We start from the raw sequence: 16,250 nt of genomic DNA, 5'->3' as shown, positions 1-16,250 counted from the left end.
ACACACACAGACCACAGATAACAAGGGGTTATCAAAGGGTTTAGCGTCCTGTAGCTCTACGTATCTGGAGACGCAACGGTGCAAAGGAGGAAATGAAGATCTCAAGGTAAATAAGTTTCTTCATTACTATTACCATATAAGCCTGCAAGTCTGCAAGTATCCATCACAGCTTGCACAACAGCAAAGATGTCTGTTTGTGTGTGTGTTTGTGTGCGTGTATGTGTCAATATTAACTTTTTTATGAGGCCTTTTCCCTCGGATAAGTACATTAACCTTTTACTTGTCAAAGCACAAAAGTCACTTTTACGTGTAAAAATGTGTCATCTTACAATTCAAAAAATGTTTGCGAACGGAGAATGCGGAATTCAAAAGAACCAACAGTTAAAATCATTCACACCATGTCAACCACATCACTAAAACAGCCATATCCCTCCTCTCAATCACACGACCTCTGAGCAATGTTTAAATCCTCACTTCTTAGACTGATACTGCTGTTACTCAGACTAATGATGAAGTCATGATATACATCCAAACAGTGTCCCAAACATAGAAATGTTTTGGTAAGACTTTACAATAAGGTACGCAAAAACGTAGGTAAGTGGCGGTTACTCAGTAACTACTGAGGAGTTACTGGTAAACAGACTAGGGGATACTGTATTTGTTACTGAGTAACGAATGATGAACAACTGGGGCCCTAACTGGGGCCCTAAGTGACAGTTATTCAGTAACTACTGAGGAGTTATGAATCATTCTTTACTTATTCGTTCCTCAGTAACTACCCAATTTTTTGCGTACCTTGTTTTAAAGTGTTCCCACACACACACACGCACACATGCACACACACACACACACACACACACACACACACACACACACACACACACACACACACACACACACACACACACACACACACACACACACACACACACACACACACACACACACACACACACACACACACACACAGGAGTGAATGATTGAAGTTCAACATAAACGTGGTTTGCGTGGATGTTAGTTCCCTGTGAGCAGAAGAGATAGGCTTCACAGAAATGATACGAATCAGAGTTAACATCAAGTACTGGAACAACCCGTACTGCTTTTAGACCATACACACAATGGCCCTCATTTATCAAACGAACGTAGAAATGAGCGCAAATCTGAACGCATGATTCATCTTACGATAGGACCCACGTGAGATTTACGAAACCTTCGTATCACACCAATCCCAGCGTACGAAGGATCTTGCGTTGATAAATACGGCGGCTGAGATCGATCGTAATGAACGTGACACGCCCATATAAAAGCACGTCTTCAGAAGTCTCGCCCCCAACTTTTACGACATGGAGAAACGTCCAACGGTAAAATAGAGGAATTTTTCCGAGACCCAAATGGAGACGCTCGGGTCACTGGTGGATGCGAACCGTCTGGTTTTATTTGGCAGCCTAAAAGCTGGCAATAAAGGCCAGCAAAAGAATGCTATATGGAAGGAAATAACTGTTGCAGTGAATATTGTTTCCAATGTTCGTCGGGCTACGGAAGAGGTTTGTTAATTAAATTAATTAAATAATAAATTAAATGTACAACTTCTGTTATCCAGCTTAAAACATTTCACATATATGCTATTGTTTGCATTCCGTTAAAGTTATTTAATTCCGAATAAGGTGAAGAAAAAATGGTCCGACATGAAGCTCATCACCAAAAAACGTGTTGCGGCTGTGAAGCCGGCCAAGCAAGAAACGGGAGGAGGCCGGTGCAGTGCGACTGCAGCGTAACTCACCGAGATGACTCTGACCATGTAGTGCGCCCTGATGTAGACGATGCCCAACGTTGCTATTTTGGAAAATAAAAGAATCGTGCGTGCCCCCAGGCCATCGGGCTACCATGTTCAGGATTGACATTCTGGCATCGCAAATAATCTGAACATTAACCGAATGGTAGCTTTTGCGGTTGATGTACGGGTAATCATTAATAGATGGTGGCTTCATACGCACATGGGTACAATCAACCGCACCAATCACATTTGGAAACCTAGCAATAGCATAAAAATCCCGTTTGATTCCAGTTTGCTGATCGTTAGTGTATGGGAATTTAATATAACGTTCAGAGAGGGACAGTATAGCTGCCAAAACTGCTGGCATGGTTCGGCTAATACTTGGCTGGGAAATACCAGACCTGTCCCCGATCTCCCGCTGAAAGGTCCCGGTGGCCAAAAACCCCAAGGTAGAGCACACCTGCACTGGCACAGGTATTGCGTTTGATCGCCTAGTTTCTCGCCTTAACTGTGGCTCCAAATCATTGCATAGCTCCATCAGGAGATGCCTTGGGAGACGAAAACGACTCAAGAGCCATTCATCGCTCTCCATAAAAAAATCGGCGCGGTCTCGAAAAACTCTCTCTCGTCTTAGACGTGCGTTGAGGTCCTCTAACAGAGCCAGATCTGCCATCGCTGCGACTCGACCACCTATTTGGCAAAGCTCCTGTTTATATAGACAGCTGAATAAACATTTCACCTGTCACATTCTAATTATTTTCATAGCAATACTGTTTTTAATTAGGGCTGACTTGATTGTAATTGTTTGAACGGCAGGGCTAATTCCAATTTATTTAGTAATTAATACAGATGTGCAACATGGGCTACTTGTGCTGCACTATTCATCAGTGAAACACCCGTGTGTTGCGCCAAAAAAACTTGCGTACACGAGCTCAGACCTGACGTGAGATTTCATCGCAGCCTGCGCTCACGTTCAAATTGATAAATGCCAAGCTCAACGTTGAAATGAGCGTAGATCCATTTTACGCACGTTTTCTGTCGTACGCTCGTTTGATAAATGAGGGCCAATGTCTCTCTCTCTCAGACTCACTCACTCAATGACAAAGTTGTGATAGAAAAGTTGAAAAGCTGTCTGCTATATGTTTTATCTTTATATTCAATTTAAAAAATATCTTGTGGTTTGTGTGTGTTTGTGTTTGCATGCGTCCGTGAGTCAAATGAAGACATCTGATACAAGTAGAGGAAAAACGCTGTCACTTCATGATTGGTCAGAATTAAAACATGTGACGTGTTTTTTCAGATGATATAGCAGAGCTGACTCCTGAGAGCAGACGTATTGGAAGCTGTCAGGGAGGAACCCTGGTAACCATCTCTGAACTGGACCCTGGACTCTCTGAGGAACCTGAGGACATGTCTATGGACCGGGAGGAGACCGGGAAGAGAAGATTTGGTAGGTGCCCTTTTGAGAGGATTTAAAATAAATAATTCAGTAAAAGAAAAGTGTTTTCAACTGCATACATTTAAAATGTACTTTTAGAAAACGTTTTTAGCCAAAGGGTCCGACCTGATGAACCAGTGACCGTATATATTTATTCTAAATAAAGATGTGTGCGTTTGAGACAAAAAGCTCACGTTAACCTAACTTGACTTGTGATTATGCCCATGAGTAACGGACTATTGATAGGCATCTCAAGTATACGTGGAACAGAGTGCAGAGTAACTTTAGGGAGCAGAACACAAGTTTAGTTTTCTCAAGACTTATTATTAATGGTAGTGCCACGTGACATTAGAGTGACAATGGTTAATTTAATCAAGAATTCTGTGTTTTAATAATGGCTTCTCATTTAACTGAAGTGATATCAGGTGTACTTATGAATTTAACATAATTCTATAAAATTTGTCATTAATATGAACATATCTTAGATTATCCCACAATACATGTCCTTGTGTTTTCTGCGTGGGCCGATGTGAAAGACCCTGGCAACACGCAGGCCACATGTTGTCCCCCCTCCATTACTGTTTGTATACGTATGTAATTCTGTGTGCATTACTGTATAACTATGTGCTTGTATGTGTCAATAATGAGGGAATAATAACATGTATGCTAGAGACCAGTACGTGCTCTGCTTAAGTGTGTTCTAAACACGAGAGCCACAGTACCAGTCATCACTTACTGAGGTGTTCTCAGTAGAGGTCTTCAGGTGTTTCTTCAAGACGGGGAGGGATTCTGGAGACCGTAGGGAGTCTGGACTGTGAATGACAGCCACGCAGTATGAATACATCAGTGTGTACATTACTCTGTGTGTCCGTGTGCGTGTGCTTGAGTGCGTTCGTGAGTCTGTGTGCAGTAGAAGAAAAACATTTCCTTACACTGATGATATCAGAGTGCAAGCTGATAATTGGTCAGAATGAAAACAAGTGACGTTGTTTTTTCAGCTGGTAGAGCAAAGAAGAAGGCTAAGTCCAGACGCCGTGGAAGCCGTCAGAGAGTAACAAAGGTCACGATCTCTGAACCGGAGCCTGGACTCTCTGAGGAACCTGAGGACACGTCTTTGGACCGGGAGGAGACCAGGAAGAGAAGATTTGGTAGGTGCCCCTTTATAGAGAATTTAAAAGAAATAATCCAGTCCAAAACAATGATCCAAAAAAGTATGATTTCCTCCAAATACATTTAAGGTTTTTTTAGCCGAAGTGTGTGTGTGTGTGTGTGTGTGTGTGTGTGTGTGTGTGTGTGTGTGTGTGTGTGTGTGTGTGTGTGTGTGTGTGTGTGTGTGTGTGTGTGTGTGTGTGTGTGTGTGTGTGTGTGTGTGTGTGTGTGTGTGTGTGTGTGTCCTACTCCTGAACAGCTCTATGGTTTCACATCACTGTCATTGTGAGCATCGGACTGCTGAGTATTCTCCTCATCTCCCTGCGCTTCAGTGAGTCTAAATCCTATCCTCCTGAATAGAATTACAATACAGTAATCATATCATTGATTGTATTAATAGCAATGATAATGTTAAATATTGTTTTCGTTAGATTTAGTGATAATAATAGGGTTAGCACACATACACCGCACGCACACCCATAAACACAGCATACACACACACAAACAATCCACACACACGTGCACGAACACACACGCACATGCACACACACTGCACACACGGGCGTGCTGATGCAGGCGTTTCAAGACAAGGGCAGCGCAGGACACCGCCTACACACACACCACACACACATGCACACACACACACACACATACACATGCACGTGCATACACACACTGCACACATGCGGATGCAGATGTTTCAAGACAACGGCAAGATTGAGATAACAGCCCCGCCGTCGACACACTCTCCCACCTGAGCCTTATGTCCATCAAAGACACTTTTTTGCAAAACGTTATTTTTCTTTAAACATTATCCACCTCCTTGAGCCTCCAGAAATGTCTTGAGATATTGAAATCCCCCCTCCCCCCTCCCCCCTTCCGACTGTTTTAGTTGTTTTATTTTTCTTATGTTTTATGTGTAGGCTATGTGTGACTGTAGGCTACTGCTGCTTGTCTTGGCCAGATCACTTGAAGAGATGTTTAATCTCAATGACGCATTCTTCTGTTAACAAAAAAAAAACATCTCTCACGTCAGGTAGCCAATCTGTAATCTTGCCTTCACAACCCCCCCCCCCCCCCTCACCCTCCCCCTCCCCCACAAGCCTGTGCTTTAGTTCACTATAGTTAAGTAGGTTGCTGCCTTAGCTGTTGTAACATGAAAATTGTTCAGCTGTTTGTTATTATTATTTCCAACTAACCAATAGTAGTTGCCATGCATTTTTTTTTAGTATCAATGCACTTTGAGCCCTGAATAACAGTAAAAGCTATTGAATGATTGATTTGCATGCATAGTCTACAACACTTTCCATTAAACAAATACCCCTGTAACCCAACAGTTAGCTGAACATTATATGGTCGCATCCTTCCACTCCCTGTTTTCTCACCCTGTTTAAACAAGAAATCAACTGCATTTGTCCCAGTGTTTGTGCCATGGGAAATTAAAGGTCCCATGGCATGCTACTTCATGGATGCTTTAATATAGGTATTAGTGGGCCCCAAACACAGTATTTGAAGATGTTCCTGAAATTCAGCCGTGGTGCAGAATTACAGCCACTACGGGCAGTCGCACATTGAGCTTTCCCCAAATGTGCCGTTTCTGTGTCAGTAGCTTTAATGCAAATGAGGAGGAGAGAGGCGGGTCAAGAAGGAGGGTGGGGGTGTGGCCCTGAGCAGCTTGAGGCCATGGTACCATGCGCTCTGCTTACAGTGGATGTTTCACAATGACGAAGCATACAACAATCAATCCCTTTCTCCTCAATGTCATGGTTCATGTACTTCAGGGAGTCAAAGCCAAAGTTCCTTTCCCCCAATTCCTTCTCAACCATGGCGGAGATAACCCCAACTACAGTCTGGTTGTGGAATTAGGGACGTCAAAGAACCGACGTTTTATGCGCCATAGCATCAAAGCAGAACAGTTATCCAAACTACAAAGCACCACACATGTGGCGCACGCATGGTCGTAGCTCATTGTCTGATTGGCAGGCCGAATTTTCTGGGCGGGCCAGTCAGAGAAAGGGGAGGTAACTTGGCCCCTTATGACGCCATATGGGGCCACATTACAAATCAGCGCCCCTTAGCTTACATTTTTTTTATAGGCGAGCAGGATACCAAGTGCTCGTTTCACACCGAACGCAAGTTTTAGCCACTGGGAGGCGATAGGCAGGCTAGGGGAACTCATATTAATGTTAGAAAACTTCATGAAGTGAGATTTTCATGCCATGGGACCTTTAAGCAATAAAATACACTCTCCTTCTCCAGTATCGTTCGCGACACCCTTCTTCTTCGTCTTTTCTTAAATTTGTCTCTAACTCATGCTCTAATCTTTCATTGATCGATTCTTCGGATGTTGTGAATGCAACGGAATATATGATGCATCGTTGCAGTAACATTTAAGATGATGGCGATGAGTTCTGCCCGTTCTGCCTCCGTGCTGTCTGCGGTCAAACCAAAACAAACTACAGTGTCAGCGGCCGCACTTATCCCGCCTCTTGCGAACTTCGACCATGCGTCCAATCCCGCCCTTTGCAAGCCCACCCCCCTTGATTCTACTGATGTCTGAACGACATCGATGTCCGCAGATAAAGCATCAAGTGTGAAAAACCCTCAGGGTCGAATCTTCTGATATACAAATACGGCAAACTTAAAAATATTATGCTTGCTTCATGGAGTTAGGAGAAAATTATTATGCTTGCTTCGTTACGTTATAGGTGAACCAATATATTACACGTTGTAACATTATAGGCAATTATTATTTTTTATATTTAATTATATTACATTATGCGCTCAGAAATTAAATACAATATCGACCGGGGTTTCCATATTATAGCTATGGGTTTAAAAACTACTAGAGGTTGAGCGCAGGCAACGCACACACGGACACTCTAGTCTTACTTCTTTATAATAGCAGGCCTGTCGCGCCAGTTACTCAAGTTGGTCAGTGTGCATGTGCCAAGCAGCCTGCAGCTCTCACACACACACACAGCACACGCAAACGCAAACGCAAACGCAAACGCATACATACACACCGCATCCACACACACCGAACAAACACACCACGCACATACGCAGCTGTGCACAAACATACACGGAAGCACACACACACGCACGCACACACACCGCTAGCCAATACAAAGGCAGCGACACACTCGCCCAGGTAAGAGGTTATGTTTTAACCGTAACGGCTCCGCCATCGACACACGCGCAGGTAAGAACAAACACGCACGCGCACACACCGCAGCGACACTCGCCCAGGTAACACGTTATGTTTTCAAACATAACGGCTCCGTCATCGACACACGCGCCCAGGTAAGACCACACACGCACACACCGCGACTCGCCCAGGTTAGACGTTATGTTTTTAAACATCTTACTGCTATAGAATAGCAGGCCTGTCGCACATGTGAAGGTGCGTCCACACAAAACGCGAGCGTTTGTGTTCTTTTTGTCTCATTGCTTTATTGGGCTAATCTGAGGAGAAATCTATGCCATAAACAGAAATATTATAGGCCTTTATTACACGGGTCTTCTCAATGCCGTGGAACGCTCCGTTCACTTGCATGGGTAGTAGTCCGGTAACTTGTCAACCCCAGCGGCAGACTATTTCACTGCTGATCAACACTACGAATGCTGGTAACGAATAAATTGTGAAAAGACACCATGTGAAGTTATTTTCCAAATAAGATTTGAAAAACTTTGGAAGTTTATTTACAACACTATTTACATGGTTTCGGAGTAGTACACTTTGACATTTGAATACAGTTCAGCGAGAAAGGCGACGAAGAATAAGAAGGGGGCGTTCCAGTCTGCGTGAACGGGAACCCCCACCACACGAGAACGCCCGTTTGTGTCTGCAGTGGGATGATCATAGATATATATAGAACACTAGATACGTCACGGCAATGTTGAGCTCCGGTCGGCTGACGGCCACCGCGGCGGCCATCTTGAATGGGTCAACCCGCTGTCTAGTGCATTACACCATATGGAAAATTCATACAAAGATGTAGCAAATTTGAGCGGTGATGGCTCAGTGGATGACACTAAAAACATCATAGTTGATATTCCATGTTTGATTTTAAGATTTTTTTTTTCCTCTGTTATACAAGAAACACACTTTTTAACACATGACATTTATATGTTAAAAAGTGTGTATATATATATATATGTATATGTGTGTGTATATACACATATATATATACACATATATATATACACACATATATGTATATATGTAACTATATATATATAGTCATATATAACTATATATAATTATAAAGTGATTCCCTCTGATCTGGTTTGTACTGAACGACGGTGTACACACTTGAAAGCAGCACAATGAACTGGCATTGTTTTTTTTTGAGAAATTAGCTGTGAACATATATATCTATGGCTGTCTGACAGTCTGAGAATACCTACTCAAGACCCACACAAGATGGCGGCTCCGTGTGCCGCGGCTGAGAGGCGCGTGGCGTATCTAGTGTTCTATATATATCTATGGGGATGATATTGAAATATTTGAACTTCACCGCGACATTCGTGTGATGACAGCCAATCAGCATTCAACGGCTACTGAGTGACATAACGTAACAGCCAATCAGCTTTCAACAGCGTGGCCACTGAGGGACGTAACGTAACAGCCAATCAGCGTTCAACAGCGTGGCCACTGAGTGACGTAACGTAACAGCCAATCAGCTTTCAACCGGCCAACCGTTCCCTGCAGTGCCGACCGGGTGAACCGCAGCATGGAGGAGAAGGGATTGTTGCCGTTTGCACTCCCGGAGCTCTATCTATAATAGTATATAATATGATATAAATGTAATATATAATATTACGGCCAGAAGCTGTGTGAGCCTCCGGACGGCCGTAGCGCGTCGGGATTGGGCTTCGAGGGGTTTGTTTACCGGCGTTGCTAGGGTTACCGGTCCTGTGTGTTCCAACGGTTTATTAGCGGTGGTATCTAATAAATCGCTGTCTAATCAATACTTCATTCACTGCCTCTTCCGTGGTCATTACGATATTATGGACCGACTGCGTCTGGTTCTCCGCCGTCCCTCCCTCTTCCACAACAGGTAAAGACATGCTACGGTGGTTATCTCGGCCGTGGTTCACAATGAATTGGCATGAAGCTCCGTTGGCGGGCAAAAGATGCTTGCTTCATAACGTAGAGAGGAAATTATTATGCTTGCTTCATTACGTTATAGCTGAACCTAAATGTTATACGTTGTAACATTATAGGTAAAATGTAATTATATTATGTGCTCATAAATGTGTTACATTATCGACTGGGGTTTCCACATTATAGCTATGGGTTTAATTACAACTAGAGGCTGAGTGTGCAATGCGCGCGCTCAACCTGTAATAATAGCAATGATAATGTTCATTATTGTATTTGTTAGAATTTGTGTTGGGCCAACTAATATGAATAATTGTAACAATAGCAACGATAATGATATTGATAACTGTAGTTATTGCTATTTTAATTAGTATTAATATTATTAATACTAATAATATTAATTATTAGTATTAATAATTATGGACTTTGTGTTTGGTTGGCTGTGGGTCCTGTGATGCTTAGAGACGATGTTGTTCTGTTTTAGAGCTCATATCTTCTGTATTCCTCTGTCCTGTCCTAGACTCACCGTCACCCTGGAAAGAGGGGAGAGAGCACTTACTGGATGAACTCGGTGAGGGTTTTGTCCAATTTATTAAATCAATCGCGTCATTAACATTCATTTCAAAAACACCCTCTGCTTCTGTGATTCATATTGTGGTCTACTTAGGTCAGGTTTCTATTGTCGTCTATTGAGGTCATGCTTCTATGTGGTCTGTTAAGGTCAGGTCTCAGGGTTGTGTGTCCGTAACGAAGACCGTAAGATAAGCAGTTCTCTGTTTGTTCAGGATGTTCTTTTACATTCAACAGATGAATTGACACTTCAGGGCTGGATGCTTCACGACAAGAGTCTCTACCGTGTTTCTACTACTAAGAAGGGCTGGAGGGCCAGTAGAGAAGACTGTCAGAAGAGAAAGGCAGACCTGGTGGTCATCAACAGCAGAGAAGAACTGGTGTGTGTGTGTGTGTGTGTGTGTGTGTGTGTGTGTGTGTGTGTGTGTGTGTGTGTGTGTGTGTGTGTGTGTGTGTGTGTGTGTGTGTGTGTGTGTGTGTGTGTGTGTGTGTGTGTGTGTGTGTGTCTGTGTGTGTGTGTGTGTGTGTGTGTTCATCTGTGTTGCCTAACAACAGATGCTATTACCTTTGGAAACAGGCGTTTGTCAGCAGATTGATGGATACTTCCTGGATTGGACTGAGTGATCGAGAGAAAGAGGGGACCCACAAGTGGGTGGATGGTACCCCCATGACCTCAAGGTAAGGCTGAAGACTCTGTTCAGCAGCATCTCTTCTCTGAAAGTGACAGACTGACCTCCACTGTCTCCTCCTCGTGGTTCTCAGTTGGAGACACGTTAAACCACGCGATGACGGCGGAGCAAGAGACTGCGTCGTAGCAGGGGAGGACGGCTGGTCTGAAGAACCGTGTAACAGACTGCACCACTGGATCTGTGAGAAGGTCCTAGACCTGGATCATCTGGAGGCTGAGCGGAACAAAGAGGGTCCGTAGACTTTGTTTGTGTTCATGAGTGGAGAACGGATCCTCCTTTCTGTTCTCTGTGCCGTAGATACAGTAAATACACTCTTTAAGAGTTGAAAGGTTGTTGGATGTGTTTAGGTCTACCAAGGTCAGGTTTATATTGTGGTCTACTGAGGTCAGGTTTCTATTGTGGTCTACTGAGGTCAGGTTTCTATTGTGGTCTAGTGAGGTCAGATCACAAGGTTCAACCCTTTCTGGGTTCACCTGCACTAGTTTCTATTGGAGCTGCTGAACGGTTTGGCGTTCTTCTCTTCAAGCTCCGCCCCTGACCCGTTAATCTCTTTGTGGAGTGACTTCCCCTCCCTGGGTAATCTTTGTAGACACTGCTGGGATACTCAATCATGTATGAAAAGGCAGGCCAGAATACTGGGTGTGAATCCCCTGGGTCGCCCTCTAGTGGACAGGTGTCAGGAGAGAGTGAAGGCAGTGTCTGACGCTGCATCTCTAGATCCGTGTTGTAGACGTTCACTCCTCTCCTCCTGGTTTCTTCAGGTTCAGTGATGCTCACGGAGGAGGAGGAGGAGGCCCCCAGCATCACAGAGTTCCACTCCTCTACCCACGTGTTGCCCGTGGGCCAAACGGCCCGCTACACCTGCCACGCCGGCGGCACGCCGGAGCCCACAGTAGAGTGGCTCCACAACGGCAGGCCCCTGGAGAGGGACGGCAGAGACGACCAATCAGAGGCCTGGGTGGAGAGGGGCTTCCTCTTCGTCAGAGGTGGGAGGTACGGCGTGAACACGGTCTGCTGCATGGCGAGCAACAGCGCTGGCACGGCCAATCACAGCGCTGAGCTGCTTGTCTTTGGTAAGTCCTGGATCCAAGGAGAGATGTTTGTTGTTGATGTAGCAATAGTGTAACTATCATCACATGACCCCCCCCCCCCCACACATGTCATGTTCAGGAGAACAGTACTAGTGATGAATGAGTGTATTCATAACACTGTTGTTGATGTTTTCATAACATTGTTGTTGATGTTTTCATAATATTGTTGTTGATGTGTTCATAACGTTATTGCTGAGGTGTGTGTATCTATGTATGTGTACATATCAGGGTTTTTTCTAGAAAAAATTCACAAGGGGGAAAACATCAATGGCGAGGGAGCAAAGCGACCGAGCGGGGGGGAAGGTGTCCACAGGACAGGGCGTTATCAGCAGGGTTATCAGCAGGGCGGTGCGGAGCTTTTGAAAATTTGAGGTAGAAATGGATCATTCTGAGGCTTGTGAAGGACCAGTATGTTGACTCGTATAGTAAGGCCAAATTACTCAAAATGGCTAAGTTACCATAGATGCAGAACATTACATACAGTAATGTATATAGAAAAAAAAACACGTACTTCGGGAACCTGCTGGAAGAACACTTTATCTTTATTATTTAAATTTCTTCTCAGACACTCAGATTCACTGAACTGATAAATTTGGTTCGGGAGAAGAGATAAAAGCCCGCCTACACTGTAAACTGATTGGTTGACTTACCGATCCAGGCCAATCAGGAGGCGCCTGAGGCTCACGTGCACACTGCCTCATGCACAGTTTCTAGATCCCTCTCTGTTGTGCTGCGCGCTCGCTACACAGATGCGAACGGGGTTAGGAGCACGTCTGTCTCCTGTGCGCGGTCTTGCTCGCTCGCTCTCCATTCCGGGAGATTTTAAGTAATTTAAAATTTTCGACAAGGAGGCGCTGGGTTGAAACATTAAAACATTTCCCGGTTTAGATTAACCCCTGACATATGTACATGTATGTATGTGTTCATATCTATGTATATGTACACAGAGTGTAGGAGAACAGTGCTAGTGATGATGATGATGATGAGGATGAAGAGCGGTTCAGCAGCTCATCATGTCTGGTTCTCCCTCAGATGCCTGTGACCTCACACTGGACCCCAACACGGCCACAGACGACCTCTCTCTGTCTGAGGACAACAGGAAGGTGACGCGGGTTGGAGAGGACCAGTCGTATCCGGATCACCCAGACAGATTTGACTCCTGGTCCCAGGTGTTGGGTAGAGAGGCTCTGACTGGCCGCTGTTACTGGGAGGTAGAGTGGGAAGGACGGGTTTATATAGGAGTGACATACAGAGGAATCACAAGGAGAGGACGGGGTGGTGACAGCAGGCTTGGATGGAACAACAAGTCCTGGGTTCTTCATTGTTATGATGATCGTTACTCTGCCTGGTACAACGGTACAGAGACAGACCTCCCTCTCCCCCCCGCTGGCTCCACCAGAGTAGGAGTGTATCTGGACCGGCCTGCTGGCTCTCTGTCCTTCTACAGAGTGTCCCCAGGTGGAGGAGGGTCCTCAGACACACTGACACACATCCACACCTTCTGGTCCTCCTTCACCCAGGAGGACCTCCTCCCGGGGGTGGGGGTCTGGTGGAGGGGGGGGTCAGCCTCTCTGTGTCGGTTGTAGAAACAAAAGGGACCTCCTGACTGAGCATGGCCCCTGCACACACACCTCCTCCCGGGGGTGGGGGTAGACTGGGAGGGGGGGGGGGGTCAGCCTCTCTGTGTCGGTTGTAGAAAAAAAGGACCTCCTCCTCTGGGCTCTGTCATCAGTGTATTTACGTGGCCCCTGAGCGTAAATACACACACACACACACACACACACACACACACACACACACACACACACACACACACACACACAAGAAGGGTGCTGAGGGGGGTCGGCGGGGCCGCTCCCTCTCTGTGTCCCTCTCTCTCTCTCTCTCTCTCTCTCTCTCTCCCTCTCTCTTCTCTCTCTCTCTCTCTCTCTCTCTCTCTCTCTCTCTCTCGCTCTCTCTCTCTCTCTCTCTCTCTCTCTCTCTCTCTCTCTCTCTCTCTCTCTCTCTCTCTCTCTCTCTCTCTCTCTCTCTCTCTCTCTCTCTCTCTGTGTCTCTCTCTCTCTCTCTCTCTCTCTCTCTCTCTCTCTCTCTCTCTCTCTCTCTCTCTCTCTCTCTCTCTCTCTCTCTCTCTCTCTCTCTCTCTCTCTCTCTCTCTCTCTCTCTCTCTCTCTCTCTCTCTCTCTCTCCCTCTCTCTCTCTCCCTCTCTTCTTTGAAGTATAGCATGATAAACCATGAAAAGGCTTAAGATCTCTCTTGAATTGTACATAAAATACCTATTGATGGTCAATGTTTGTATAATTTCAGACGGCACCTTAAGGGCTCTGATATCATTTTTATCATAATCCTGATTTACAACCTGATTTAAAGCAGATTTTATATTTTATTCATAATAACCAAGAGGTTTATGGCATAGTGTTGCATGTTGTGGATTACTTAAGACTGAATTTTGATTTTTCGGAACCAAACGGCCGCAGAACATGTTCAGTTATTAAAGATACGTGCTCACCTGTTGATGATTTGTAAAGTCTGCTGCTTCTATTGTTTTAGTCCTCGTGTTTATTGTGCACATGTAAGGGACTATTTTTCTGTCTTATTTGTTAATGAAGCATAATTGTAATAAACAACTCAGTGGATCCAACTGAATGTTCTCGTGTGTTCAGTCGATGATTTCTTGTTTTATTAGTGAATAATGCTTCCATAAGTGCCTTAAGAATAATAATATATTAATCAGAAATTATAAATAATACATTAAATGTTATTCCGATTTTATTCTGGGACCTCCTCCCTGGGTTTCGTTTTGGGGGGGGTGCCTCAGTGTCTCTTTGTCAGTTGTAGAAAGAAACCACAGACAGACGGCCGGACAATCTCTCTGTCTATATTAATCAGAAATTATTAATAGAACAACAAATGTTTTTCCGATATTATTCCCGGACCTCCTCCCTGGGTTTTGTTTTGGGGGGGGGGGGGGTGCCTCAGTGTCTCTTTGGGATAATGTTGCATGTTGTAAATGACTTTAAACTGAATCTTGATTTTTTGTGTTTTGTTGGGAAGCAAGCGGCCGCAGAACATGTTCAGTTATTAAAGATACGTGCTCACCTGTTGATGATTTGTAAAGTCTGCTGCTTCTATTGTTTTAGTCCCCGTGTTTATTGTGCACATGTAAGGGACTATTTTTCTGTCTTATTTGTTAATGAAGCATAATTGTAATAAACAACTCAGTGGATCCAACTGAATGTTCTCGTGTGTTCAGCCGATGATTTTTGTTTTATTAGCGAATAATGCTTCCATAAGTGCCTTAAGAATAATAATATATTAATCAGAAATTATAAATAAAACATTAAATGTTATTGTATTACTCACTCCATTTAGGCCCACGTTGTATTATATGCACAGACAGACGGCCGGACAATCTCTCTCTGTCTCTCTTTCTCTCTCCCCGTCTCTCTCTGTCTCTCTCTCCCCGTCTCCCCCTCCTCCCCCGTCTCCCTCCCTCCCCCGGTCTCCCTCGTGATTCAATGAATAATTCACATAATAGACTTTAAAGATAAATGTCTCTTTTATTTAAAACATGTCTTTCATTAACATATTAAGATCAAATTAATAGCATTTCCATCTCACTCAAGATTCAATGCATCTCAGTCGAGTGTGTCTTGACGAGGCTGGCTGCTAGCGCCAGCTTCAGGGGCTGTGGCAGCTCGTACCTGCGAGCTTGCTACCAAACGTTTTGCGTTGAGTTGATATTTAAGGGTTGATGAACTCCGGTGATAGGAAAATTCCTTACTACAGAGATTGCAGATAACGGTGTTGCTGTCTACAGTTCCGTCCGGGAGTTTAAACTTGAACTTTCCGTGCACGGGGCCGAGCAGCGTCTTCTCGTCTGCCTCCATTTTGTTTCAACGCAAATGACGCACCGGGTCAAAGGGCACTATAGAAGTGCGATTAATGTTTTTTTGTTTTTTTTTCTGTGATTAATTAATCGAAATGAACGCGTTAATTTGATAGCCCTAATTGTATTCATATTAAAGGTTGTATCAGCGATTCTGATTGAAACATAAAGTATCACATTAATCTGCTTCTTCCTCACGATCCGCTAGCTGCCCTTCCCATAAGCAGGCTGTCAAAAAAACGCGTCTCTCTAGGCAGCCTAGGCTACGAGATCGCACACAGGAACAAATGGTACTACCAACACCTCAAAATCAAAATATACAGTGTTCCAACCAGTCACAGACAAGGGGTGGGTGTTGTGGTGTTTCGCGCTTGTGCACGCGAAGTGGTAGCTACAAATTCCTCTTGCATTTTCATGCACGTTCATGAAAATGCACGTCCATGATCATTTTCAAAACATAGGAGGGAGGGGCTAGCTGGCTCTGTTTTTTTGGAATCTCGCAACGGAAGTCAGGGCAACCAGAATCGCTAATACAACCTTTA

At 44.5% G+C, this 16,250-nt stretch overlaps 1 protein-coding gene across 1 annotated transcript; it reads left to right on the top strand.

The window, feature by feature from the left end:
• Positions 1–2,878: 2,878 nt before the first annotated feature.
• Positions 2,879–12,881, top strand: LOC130378833 (uncharacterized). Its single transcript, XM_056585443.1, has 8 exons — positions 2,879–3,224; positions 4,211–4,360; positions 4,621–4,692; positions 9,992–10,042; positions 10,279–10,421; positions 10,619–10,719; positions 10,804–10,961; positions 11,492–12,881. Exons 1-8 carry the CDS (start codon positions 3,185–3,187, stop codon positions 11,854–11,856), a joined length of 1,080 nt encoding a protein of 359 aa, XP_056441418.1. The 5' UTR covers positions 2,879–3,184; the 3' UTR covers positions 11,857–12,881.
• The last annotated feature ends 3,369 nt before the right edge of the window (positions 12,882–16,250 follow it).

This window comes from Gadus chalcogrammus, unplaced genomic scaffold, assembly GCF_026213295.1.
Source record: "Gadus chalcogrammus isolate NIFS_2021 unplaced genomic scaffold, NIFS_Gcha_1.0 GACHA104, whole genome shotgun sequence".
Taxonomy (NCBI): domain Eukaryota; kingdom Metazoa; phylum Chordata; class Actinopteri; order Gadiformes; family Gadidae; genus Gadus; species Gadus chalcogrammus.
This window is presented reverse-complemented; position numbering and strand designations above follow the sequence as displayed.

Bases quoted from the DNA above. Each gene is read 5' to 3' on its own strand.
- LOC130378833 (XM_056585443.1), top strand. From the start codon at position 3,185: ATGTCTATGGACCGGGAGGAGACCGGGAAGAGAAGATTTG. The intron at 3,225-4,210 runs GTAGGTGCCCTT...TTGTTTTTTCAG, and splicing joins GACCGGGAAGAGAAGATTTG to CTGGTAGAGCAAAGAAGAAG. The intron at 10,720-10,803 runs GTAAGGCTGAAG...CGTGGTTCTCAG, and splicing joins GGTACCCCCATGACCTCAAG to TTGGAGACACGTTAAACCAC.